This window comes from Denticeps clupeoides, chromosome 3, assembly GCF_900700375.1.
Source record: "Denticeps clupeoides chromosome 3, fDenClu1.1, whole genome shotgun sequence".
NCBI classification, from domain to species: domain Eukaryota; kingdom Metazoa; phylum Chordata; class Actinopteri; order Clupeiformes; family Denticipitidae; genus Denticeps; species Denticeps clupeoides.
Genome location: NC_041709.1, coordinates 11,823,754 through 11,835,625, shown reverse-complemented (window position 1 = coordinate 11,835,625; position 11,872 = coordinate 11,823,754). Strand labels below are relative to the sequence as shown.

The 11,872-nt window shown below is 44.1% G+C and overlaps 1 protein-coding gene across 2 annotated transcripts; it reads left to right on the top strand.

Annotated features, from left to right (window-relative positions):
* The first annotated feature begins 564 nt into the window (after positions 1-564).
* Positions 565-6,905, top strand: LOC114785319 (metal transporter CNNM3). 2 transcript variants are annotated; one of them, XM_028971411.1, is made up of 10 exons: positions 565-2,139; positions 2,223-2,366; positions 2,567-2,722; positions 3,197-3,366; positions 3,461-3,557; positions 3,693-3,823; positions 4,126-4,252; positions 4,519-4,584; positions 4,814-4,828; positions 5,413-6,905. In XM_028971411.1, the coding sequence occupies exons 1-8, from the start codon at positions 804-806 to the stop codon at positions 4,566-4,568; spliced, it is 2,211 nt and encodes a 736-aa protein (XP_028827244.1). In that variant the 5' UTR covers positions 565-803; the 3' UTR covers positions 4,569-4,584; positions 4,814-4,828; positions 5,413-6,905. The 2 variants fall into 2 exon arrangements, with proteins under 2 accessions (XP_028827244.1, XP_028827243.1); XM_028971410.1 differs by lacking the exons at positions 4,519-4,584; positions 4,814-4,828.
* The last annotated feature ends 4,967 nt before the right edge of the window (positions 6,906-11,872 follow it).

The window sequence follows — 11,872 nt, the reverse complement described above, 5'->3', positions numbered from 1 at the left end:
TCACATAACCAGAAACATTAACACACTTCGACATTCTACAATTAATTAACCACCCGGATTGTCATTATAATTCCCTCACCCACAGCAGAATACAGGTAACCAAAATAAAAGTCTTTAGAAAATAACAAAATAAAGCACACCTTTATAGAAATATACTTATAAATCTAGTGTAACCATAGAACTCCGGCACTGGTCTGTAGCAGTCGCTAAAGCATTTCACTGCATATCATACCGTGTATAACTGTGTATGCGACAAATAAAAGTTGAATTTGAAACCAGCAAACCGGTCCATTCTGCACGTTGCTTATCATTAATATCGACAGCCTCGTTTTTGTACGTAATAGTCCGTGAAGTGCTCGTTTCTGCTCCGTGCAGACGCCAGCCAGCCCTGCCTTCCCTCCTGAGAACTGCAGGAATTGCGGAAAGAAAAATGACGGCCCGGGATTGTGGCGCTCCTTCGTTCATTTCGGAGTTCTGTCCCCCCCCCCGACACTGCAAAACGAGGTGGGCGGGGCCGCGTCTCGCTCCGCGCTCTCCCATTGGCCCCGACCGTTCGCCAATCTGATTGGTCGACGTTTGATTCGGGCCAGTTCTGCTGAAACGGAATCTGTTTGCGTCTGGGCTTGAAAAAGGCGAAACTACGCGGCGGCGGGGGAGCGGACGCCGCGGATCCGAGCCGTCCAGCATGGGGAGAGGAGCGAAGCGCCGCCGGGCCGCGTTGTCGCGGAGAACAAAAGTAGGAGGGTAGCTGCGGGGCGGAGGGTCACGTGATTCGCTCCACAAACAAGCTGCCCAATTCCAATATGGTGGTCGGCTGGGCAGACCTACGCTCCTTGTTGACGGTATCGGTGCTGTGCGGGTTCGAGCTCGGCCTCTCCAGCCAACAGGCCCCGCAGGTGGTGGGGCTGCGCCTGGAGGAGCCCGGGGACCGGGTGTGGATGCGCGACCGGGTCATCTCCGCGCCGCGCGGCTCCGAGTTCAGGCTCCGACTCTACGGCTCCCACCTGGCCAACGGGACTTGGCCGTGGGCTGCGTTCGCCGAGGCGGCGGCCGCCGGGTCCCCCGACCCGTGCGAGCAGGAGCAGCGCCGCGGCTCGGCCGCCTTCCGGGTGTCCGGCCCGTTCGGCGCGGACGACGAGAACAGCGGCGTGGTGACGGTGCGGGTGGCGGAGGAGGCCGACCGCGGCCCGGTCTACTACCGCCTGTGCGTGCTGGCCGGGGACAAGTGGTCCTCTGTGGGCCGGGACCGGCTGATCGTGGCGCCCGAGCACGCCGGACACGTTCCCGCGTGGGGCGTGGCGGCGATCATGGTGGCCGTGGTGCTCGTCTGCGCCCTGATCCGGAGCCTCAGCGTCAGCTTGCTGTGGCTCGACCCGCTGGAGCTCTACGTGCTGCACAGCTGCGGCTCCGAGGAGGAGAAACGTGCTGCCAAGCGCCTGGAGCCCGTCCGCCGGAGGGGCAACTTCCTGCTGTGCTCGTTCCTGCTGATCTCGTCCGTGGGCTACTCCGCCCTCGCGGTGCTCTTCTACCGGGCGCTGGGCTCCGTGGCCCCCGCCGTGCTCGCCAGCGGCGTCCTGGTCTTCCTGGTGGCCGAGCTGCTGCCGCACGTCATCTTCTCGGGCTACGGCTTCCAGTTCGCGCCCGGCGTGACGTGGCTGGCGCAGGCGTGCATCGTCCTGACCTCCCCGCTGTCCTGCCCGCTCGGGCTGATCCTGGACCTGGTCCTGCGCCGTGACGTCACCACGTGCAGCGTGAGGGACCGCACCATGGAGATGATCCGGACCAACGTCAACGACCCGTACAACGAGTTCGTGAAGGAGGAGTTCAGCCGGGGCACGCTCAGGACCAAAACTGTGGAGGACATCTTGACCCCCCTGAAGGACTGTTACATGCTGCCCTCCACCGCGGTGCTGCACTTCAGCACCATGTCCGAGATCATGCAGAGCGGCTACACCAGGGTGCCGGTGTACGAGGAGGAGAGGTCCAACATCGTGGATATTTTGTACGTCAAGGACCTGGCCCTGGTCGACCCTGACGACTGCACCCCCATAACCACCATCACCAAGTTCTACAACCACCCGCTGCACTTCGTTTTCAACGACACCAAGCTGGACGCCATGCTGGAGGAGTTCAAGAAAGGTAATCGCTGAGGAGAGCGAACGCCCGGCCTTCCGGTGTGTCGAGCTGTAATATCTGTACGTTTGCCTTTATTACCGCTTCAGGCAATTCGCATCTGGCCATCGTCCAGAAGGTGAACAATGAGGGCGAAGGAGATCCTTTCTATGAGGTGCTGGGCCTGGTCACGCTGGAGGATGTTATTGAGGAGATCATTAAATCGGAGATCTTGGATGAGTCTGACGGTTACAGTAAGTGGTGGGAGGACTGGTTCGCTCTGGTTAATCTGTTGCCGTCGTTCATGTTTTGACCCAGCGGTACCCAACATGGCCAGTTCTAATGGACCCGTCAAAATCATTCTGGGTCCGTTATTATTATTCCGCTGTCGTAAGGCCGCATATAAATCGCTTCATTTTTGGTGTAAATGCGTTAATCCCAGTTCTATCTGCAGTGGACATGAAGGTGAAGCGGCCCCTGCCGATGGAGATTCCCCTGGAGCCTCGCAGCGGCCACAATGAGTTCTCCCTGTTCAAATTGCCGGATGGAGAACCCAAGGTCCGCACCTCCCCTCAGCTGCTGCTGGCAACTCATCGCTTCCTGTCCAGGGGTCAGTCTTGGTGTGCGTCTGGGGTGGTAGTAGCCTAGCGTCTAACATGCTTGCCTACAGTGGTGGCCTAGCGGTTAAGGAAGCGACCCTGTAATCAGGTTCGAATCCCGATCCGCCAAGGTGCCACTGAGCAAAGTACCGTCCCCACACACTGCGCCTGTCATGGCTGCCCACTGTTCACCAAGGGTGATGGTTAAAAGCAGAGGAAACATTTTGTACTGTCACCGTGTGCTGTGCTGCAGTGTTTCACAATGACTTCACTTTCACTATTAATGAGAAGACCACAGAGTCACAGGTTCAAATTTCACTTGCTACCATTGTGTCCCTGAGCAAGACACTTAACCCTGAGTGTCCCCAGTGGAACTGTCCCTGTAACTACTGACTGTAAGTGGATAAGGGCGTATGCTAAACTGCCGCGGTGCTGATGTGGGCTCTTCTGCAGTCACTCACTCCCTTTTGGTGTCTGCGTTTCAGAAGTGGAGCATTTTGGCCCTCTGCGCGTGTCCGAGAAGGTCCTGTTCCATCTGCTGCGCCACCCCAGCGTCAACCAGGAAGTGAAATTTGACCCGACGAACCGGCTGAGCATGGACCACTACCTTTACACCCGCAACCACCCTGTAGACTACTTCATCCTGCTGTTGCAGGTGCGCAGAGCACAAGCTTCTCCTCCGTGGAGAGCCGTTACCTCCTGTTCATGTTTCACGCACAGTTTTACACCGTTGACTGGTTTTTGCTCAGGGCCGGGTTGAGGTGGAGATCGGAAAAGAAGGCTTAAAGTTTGAGAATGGCGCTTTCACTTACTATGGTGTGTCCGCTCTCACGGTGCCCTCATCAGGTGGGTGATGAGAGTGCATGCGCCTTGTTCATCAACACTCTTTATAATAGCAAATAAATTACTGAATGCATTTTTTAACTATTATTTGCTATATATATTATATTATTATATATCTGTCCTTCCGTCTGTGACTAGTGCACCAGTCACCGGTCTCAACACAACGCCGGTCGCCAAGGGACCCCTTTGAGTTGGGAGAAGCCACCAGCCCATCCAGCTACTGTCCAGATTACACGGTCCGAGCCCTCACTGACCTGCAGCTGATCAGGGTATGTTCCTACACTTCTGCCCTCTTCACATTTGTGGCCCACATGTCCTGCCATACGCCATGTTGTAGATTTGGTTTGGGCCTGGCATCCTATTTATGTTGTTCCTCAGTAGCTTTGCCAGCAACATCACACCATTGTCTTGACCGAAATTAGGGCGTAGTGGCGTTGTGAACGGATGCGGTTTATTATAATCCAAACCGCTGGCGTTCTCACTACCGTAACCTTCTAAGTTGTATTTGGGGTATTCTGCGAAGTGGAAAGATGTAATCAGACGATGAGCAGCTCTTCTCCCCCTGCCTCAGGTGACACGTCTGCAGTATCTGAATGCTCTGCGGGCGTCCCGCTTGGCACAGAGCCCTGAACTACCTGAGATCAAGATCCTGCCGAATAGTCAGACTAAACTACTCAATGAAAGAAATATAAGTCAAGGTAAATGAGTTTGTCTCACTGGACTGATTTTATGATTTATTCTTTTTTTTTTTTTTTTTTCCTCCAACAAATAAAAAGTTAGGAAGTTGTTTGTTTTTGCCATATGTTGGTCTCAGTATTTTATTTCTGTTCTGTTTCAAATTGTCTATGAAATGTCATATTTTGTGATGTTTCACAATTCTGTCTTTTCACAGACTAAACTAAGGTCTTTCTTTCTCTCTTTTTCTTCCCTTCCTCTGTCCTCTCATCCTGAATGGCTGGTATAGATTTTTCTGGTCATTTTTCATTCTTTGACACAATTGAGAACTTCTGTTAGTGTAATTTGCATTGAGGTAAATCCAGTCTCACCAGTAAGGATTTAAAAAATAAAGCTTTAGAAATGCCGCAGTGCACCCCAGTCCTGATAGATATGCTTAGATATATATATATATTCCTTACATTTGTAAGACACACTATATAATAATTTATCTTTAGATTTTGTTTGGTGTTCCCTTTTTATGCTTTTTGTTTTTATGTCATGTTTTCTCTGTGTTTTGATATTTCCCCCATTGGCCCATGAAGGATATAAATAGACAGGTAAGGCTGAAGTGAGCCCCAAAATGTTATCTTCACTTGTCTGAACCCGTTTTGTGCATGTTTTCTAACTTAAAGCATTCGTGCAATTCATGCAGCACTAAAATCTGTGTTCAGTCTTGTCCGTGGTTCGAAGGGCCTGTGCATACGTGCAGAGGAATCCATTCCCAATTTTGACCAATTCCTACCACGACTTCACCTACCTCTGTTGCAGTTTTATTCATTTCAGAAGCCTAACTATATTTTTATTCCTTTTGTCATTTTCACTTCTAAGCTGTTTATCAAATGTGAGTAGTACTGTTGGAGGTTTCTCTGAGTAATACTTCACATTATTGTACTTTCCTCATAGCGTGCCTCATTAATGCATTCAATGCACATGTCTTGTTTTTAAATGCACCTAACCTTTTGTATTGCCACTTTTTTCAGTTCAGATTGCTTTGCAATTTAGTGGCAGAGAGAAATGGTCTTTTTAACAAAAGTAGGAAGATGCAGGTCATGGTGTGAAATGTATTACTTTTTTTTTTTTTTTTTTTTAAATGAGGAAAATGCCCCATTGAAGATGTTTCAAATGTTCTCTCCCTCTGCAGGTCCGAGCAGGGGCCAGGAGATTGGAACAGAAAACGAAACTCAGAGTTAAAAAGAAACATTTTATTTTTTAGCCTGATCCACAAGCGAAAAGAACGGAGACGTGTAAACCTTTCAGGAAAGCCAAGCTCGAGCCACAGTGCATTAAAAGGCATGTTGTGGAAGTATTGTTAAGGACGTGCTGGCCTGACTCCCCCTCTGCTGGACTGAAGGTGGCTGTCTGGAGGCGTGCTGTTTTTGTGTTTCTTCTGTCTCTGTACGTCCCTCTACTACAGGCGGATGCACTTCAAGGCTGTTGGGGTGTAGGCATTATCAGCCGCTGATAAAATGTCTGTCATCCAGAGCTTATGTTTCCGAATCAGTCTGTTTTGGTGTGTTGGAACGTACACTTTGTCCTCCCCTTTCCCACAAGCAGTACTCACAAATCTCTGCCCTCACCAACAACACAAGCAGCACCATTAACCAGAGAGTGTGTGTGTGTGTGTATATATATATGATCAGTTGCTTCCTAATATATGCGTGCCAAAGTCATCCTCATGACCCGTATTACCAATAGTGCCCGTTTTTTTTACACTGAATCATTATTCAGAAACATATGCATTGACGTGTGCATGAGTGCTTCTTGCCCCTGCCCATCAACTGTACTGTGCACTTTTTATGGCTCCTAGTAGGTAGTGTTCTCAAAGGGTACATTTCCAAAAGGACTGATGTAATGTTTGTGTTAGCCACTTGTGAATTGAATCACAAACTGTGCTCCAAAGTAAGATGCTTTTTTTTTTTTTTTTTTTAAATCCATCTCCACAAATCTTACACAAGTCTTAAGCTGTAACTGTCATTGGTTCCGCGTTGATGGAAATGGTACGTCCAGACAAGCTACGTTTCGGTTATTTGAGTGTCCGCTAATTCCCGTATTTAGCCCCATACTGATCGCTTGTCTGTTAATCAGTAACATTTTTTAAGTGCCTAATTGAGAAATGTGAACACTAATCAAAAGATTTCTACTTTTTGTGAGAGCTGGAGTACATTCTCTTTACAATTAGATCTCAAAGTTCTTTTTTCTCCTTGAGCAGTGCCAATTAAATCCTTTGTGTTCCATGTTTGCTGTTCTTATTTGTTGCTATTATTTATAACCTGTGTATTAAACGTGTGACTGAACTGTCTATGGATTACAATGTTCAATAATCAATCTACTACTGTGCATATCATTTTGATTTTTGGCATTCTTATAAATTTCTGTGTGAGTGCGACTTGCTGTATGGACATTTTAGGATGAAAATGACTGTTTTTGTCTTTACTGGAAAGGCACACTTCAGCTCTTGGATTTGTGTAGATTTAAATTTTCTGGAAATTTGACTAACAACATCTCAGTATTTGTCAGTAGCACTAGACTTTTTTGACTTTATTTTTCCTTTCAGTGCTTTCATTTTATGAGGCTTAATTGCCTGCTAATTTGAAGAGACTTTGTGATTCCAAGTAAATATTTTACATCTGTAAATCTGCATAGTACTGTTGTTTCTCTATAGATCAACTGATAGTATTATTGAACTAAAGAATGTAAGTATATGTATTTAACGTTACCTGTGCTACTATACGTATCCAGTAAAATGCTGGGGATTTTGGTAGACTATAATTGTACATATATAAATAATTCTCTGTATTATGGAGAAAGTTGATTTATGATAATTTTTTCAGGTACTTTATGAAGTCTTATTATCATGAAGTGTAGCATGTTTTTATCTATTTAATTTTTTATAATGAATCAGGTTTTCCCCTATAAAATTTTTTTTGTTTCTATTAGTGCATAAAATACATTGGATGCTCTCAGGCTCAGAAAATAAACGTAACCCGGTATAAAGCTGACACAGTTTTTTTTCCCCCCGCATATTTATGGTCCATGTGCACATGCCTTCTGTTAATAAAGTGCCCCTGCTTTGTTGCTCTGCGCTTCAACAGCGCCCTCCCCTGACAGCCTTCAATTTTCCACCCAGTCAACATGTAACCTGTTATTGCGCCATGCTAAGTTGTTGCATGACACACAAGAGGTTTTTGCACATACAAGCAATTTGGTCGGCTTAATTTCTGATTCCTTCTTACTTTCCCACACAACACATCAGAAATGGTCCAAAACTGACAATGCTATCTCTTCAAAACAATTTAATTGAAGGCTCTGTATCTCTTTTGCATACAGCCACACCCAAAACTCTTCCAGCATGGGATACAACAACCTGGTTAAAGCTGTAGCATAATTGAACTACTAATTATTTACGTTAGTTGGCGTTGCCACAAAATGAACTGGGTGCGAAACTTCAAATTTCTTTAATTCCATGTGTATTGTTTTTTTGCTATTTACCTTTTGTTAAATTTACATTACATTTATATTATGTGCAAGGGGAGGATAATTGTTCAAAATGTCTATTTTAACATTCTCCAATAAAACTATTGATAATAATAAAAAGAAGTCATTAGAAACATAAGCCTGAGTGTCAACAGGGGGGCTGTCCCTGTAACTGTCCCTGTAACAATCTTGTCTTGAACTCTAGGAAAGGAAGTAATCCTAGATTTCAGGAAGGGGAGTCATGGTGGTCACCAACCCATCAGCATCAGAGGAGGAACAGTAGAGGTAGTCCAGAGCTTCAAATTCCTAGGTGTTCACATTAGCCAGGATCTGACATAAACCATCAATACAGGAGCGATGGCCCGGAAGGCCATCTTCGCACTTCGTTAACCCACTGCTTACTTTAAATTGTAAAAATTCTGGACAGTATGTTTTATTTAATATGCTGGATTGCTCCAAACATTATCTTGCTGTACTTATATAATGAAAAGTTTCAGTTAGATGTGCAGTTTTTAACCCAGTGCAGAGGCATCCTAATAGTTGTAATTGCCCATTATTAATTGTGAATAGCTTCTCTGTCACAATACAAAAATGAGTAATTTGACAGAATTCACTAAATTGACTAACACACATTCCAATGGAGCTCAGTGCAGACACAAGAAGATTTTCTTAAAACATTTTACTTTTTCAAGTAATTACTATATGTAAGCATGGAAACTGGCAAAATTACCTTCCCAAAGTCCTCTTGAAAATATATAGTCAGTAAATTAAAACAAACACATTTAAACCAGGTCTAGGGGCTGTGTATTATTTCTTGGATTATCCTGAATTTTGCACCAGATGTATTGTTCAGCATGAAATATGTCCCCTCATTGAAAATGTGTTCTGCACATGCTTGGTTTCATCCAAACACATTGATGGGGAAGAATGCATTGCTGGAGATATCCTTATCTGTGTTTGACTGTTGAGTATCGTATTGCGTTTCAGCAGTGATCCCTCCTTTGGAAAACCTTTGAGGACATAGCTGTGCTTGATGTCAGAAACCGGCTTTTATGGGAGTGCTGCAGGAAAAGGGTGTGAAAGTTTGTATCCGATGGATTTTCCCAGGCCTCACAAATGGCTTGACTCATCAGCCAGTTATAAAGCCATAGTTCCATGTATAGCGCAACAAAACACTTAACAGGGGTCACAAAGTATACCTAAACCATAAGAGTATGGATTATAACATTTCTCCTCTACTAGAAGTTAAAATGTTAGATAAAACATAGTCAGACTTTATAGTTACAGTATATCTCTCTGTTCCCCTCCTCTGTGTGTGTAGGTGTGTCAGACCTTCTTTGTTTTTTTTAAAGAATGCGACCAAGATTAATGGCTGAACAATTGCAATTGTGAATTTTGCGGTAGTTACAACACCTTCCTTTACCACTGTTAGCCTGTACGGTTCTGTCACAATTGGGGATGCACCTGGCACCAATCTGCGTGACAGCAGGGCTCCAGCCGTGGATGGGTGTGAGTAAATAGTGTACATGGCTGGAGCCTTCTGAGCAGCCGATCGGGGCTGTGACATTTTATGTGGGCCGTGCAACTTATGAGTATAGTTGTTTTCAGTTCTGGGTTAGGGTTGCCAGTTCTGGGTTAGTTTTTGTTTGTTCCCTTGTTGTTTTTCCCAGTTTTGGCCCTCATGCCTGTTTTTTTACTTTGTTGTGTAATAAATCATTGTTCCCAGTATGTCCAGTTTCTACGCTTCCTTCCCTGGTCAACCCGCGAACGTGACTGGTTCTAGGCAATAAAGTTGCTACTGGAGTTCAAACCACACAAACGGAGCTTCCTGCCCATTTCTCATATGTGAAGAGTTACACAGTAACATAAAAACTATATAAATATATTTGGTTAAAGCAGCTTAAAGTAGTCTGAAGGAGCAGGTGAGAAAAAACTCTTTCTGTTTTGTTTTTGTGTTCAGGGAAAGTAAAGTAGCAGGCAGGAATAATGAAGCGTGGATTGAGTAATGAGTAACTCTGTTGTATAGGAAACACTGAAATATTAATGTGTCATAATTAGTACAATTAGTACAACATAATCAGTACAACTACTACTGCTTCTGCTAATAATAATAATAATAATTTATTTTAAAAATGATTTAATATTCTAATAAGGCAAATGGACATAGTATAAAACATAGCAGAAAGTGTAAAGAAATAAAGAACTGTACAAAATACAAAAATGTACCAAATTATATAAAAATATTTCCCTTGTGTGTATTCCCTTGAGTGAAATCTTTCTGGCATTTCCTCCATCTACATGATGTAATGTTAACATTTGGTCATTAATCAGCACTGCGAGTGCTGTTTTTTTTTCTTTTATGTAACAAGGAAAAATCAATCGAGACACCAATGGAGAAGTGAAACCCCGTATACTGTCGTCTGATAATGTGAGATCAGCAGGACTGTGGTATTTAGAACTGAATCTGCATACATGCCTAATGTAAACATTACACAGATTATGAATCTTGTACATAATATGTAGATACACTCTCTATTATTATACACATACTGTGTATGACTGACTGTCTGGAACCCATCTTTTGTCACGTTAAAGGATTTCATCACTTCCGTACTTAAAATTCCTGTGCACTAACTTCCTCCTTGAAGTTTTGTCAGAGTGAATTCTCAAACACCTCCTTTTTTATTGTTCTACAAAATATACAGTCTTTTCACAAAGTTCAAAATCTCTTATTTTTCAAAACATGTAAGGGTCTTTTCTAGGACCGCCTAACAGTTATTAAACAAACATTGAATGTCTGCTGTGGCAAAACCTTGAAGGGAGCAGTGAAGAAGTGAATAATCAGAAGAGAAATCTAAATTGATCTTTGGTGTGACTGCCCTTCAAAACAGCATTAGTTCTTCTAGGTACATTTACACCATTTTTAAGGAACTTTGCTGTTAGGCTGGAGAACTAGAGGTGGTAGTAGCCTAGTGGATAACACACTCGCCTATGAACCAGAAGACCCGGGTTCGAATCCCACTTACTACCATTGTGTCCCTGAGCAAGACACTTAACCCTGAGCTGCTCCAGGGAGACTGTCCCTGTAACTACTGATTGCAAGTCGCTCTGGATAAGGGCGTCTGATAAATGCTGTAAATGTAAATGTAAATGAGAACTAACCGCAGATCTCCTGTAACCCACTCTTGCCAAGTCTTCTGTGTCTGTATGCTTCACCAAATCCTTCAGTGTCTTCAGATAATCTCAATGATAATGAGATCAAGGTTCTGCGAGTGGCCATACAAACTTCCTGAACATCGTTCTTCATGATGCTTTGATAGTTCTGAATGACCTGATAAATTTTGGGCCAATGGTCATGCAATATCTGATGGTGTTGCATGATGGAAAAGTATCTGCCAATATTTCTCAGCATTGAAGACACGATTAATCATGCCCAAATCTCCAAAATCTCCATATTTTCTTCGGCAGACAGCCGCATCTACAGTCCTTATTATTACCAGTTTCTGTGTGCTTCTTCAGAAGAGCATATTTAAAAAGTGTCTGCATTGAAATCTTAGCCTGGCAACTACCTTGTGTCATGAAGCCATCTTCCACAACTTCACCTTGGTAGCAGAGTTTTTCTATGTGTGTTTCTAAATGACCTATCAGTGAAACCACAGACAAACTGTCCTTAATTGCCAACAATGTTTGGGAAATTGTGTGGTCACAATACCTTAGGAAACTTGACCAACAAATGCCTGGTTGTCCCTCCATACAATACCTGTGAACACTTGTGACCCATTTTGATCAATGAGCTTTTCATAATCAGGACAAAGGAAGAAAACATACAAGGACTAGAAGCTCTACATTTTGAAGGAAACAAATTGTGTGTTGTGCAAGACCTGCAAACAGTATCTGTCTTTCGGTAATTGTGACATTCGAGTAATACAGCCATTGAGAAAAGGTTTAGTCATGCCATCATCCATCTTATATTACACCCATTACAATATGAACATGTCTGCACGTTTTTGGCATACTAGTTTAACACTAGTGAAATGTATGGTTTGTGTTTGTGTATTTTCCTCAGTTACTGTGGTACATGTTTCCAAGTAAGACAAGCAAATTTTTCCAAACAGCATGTTTTTTGC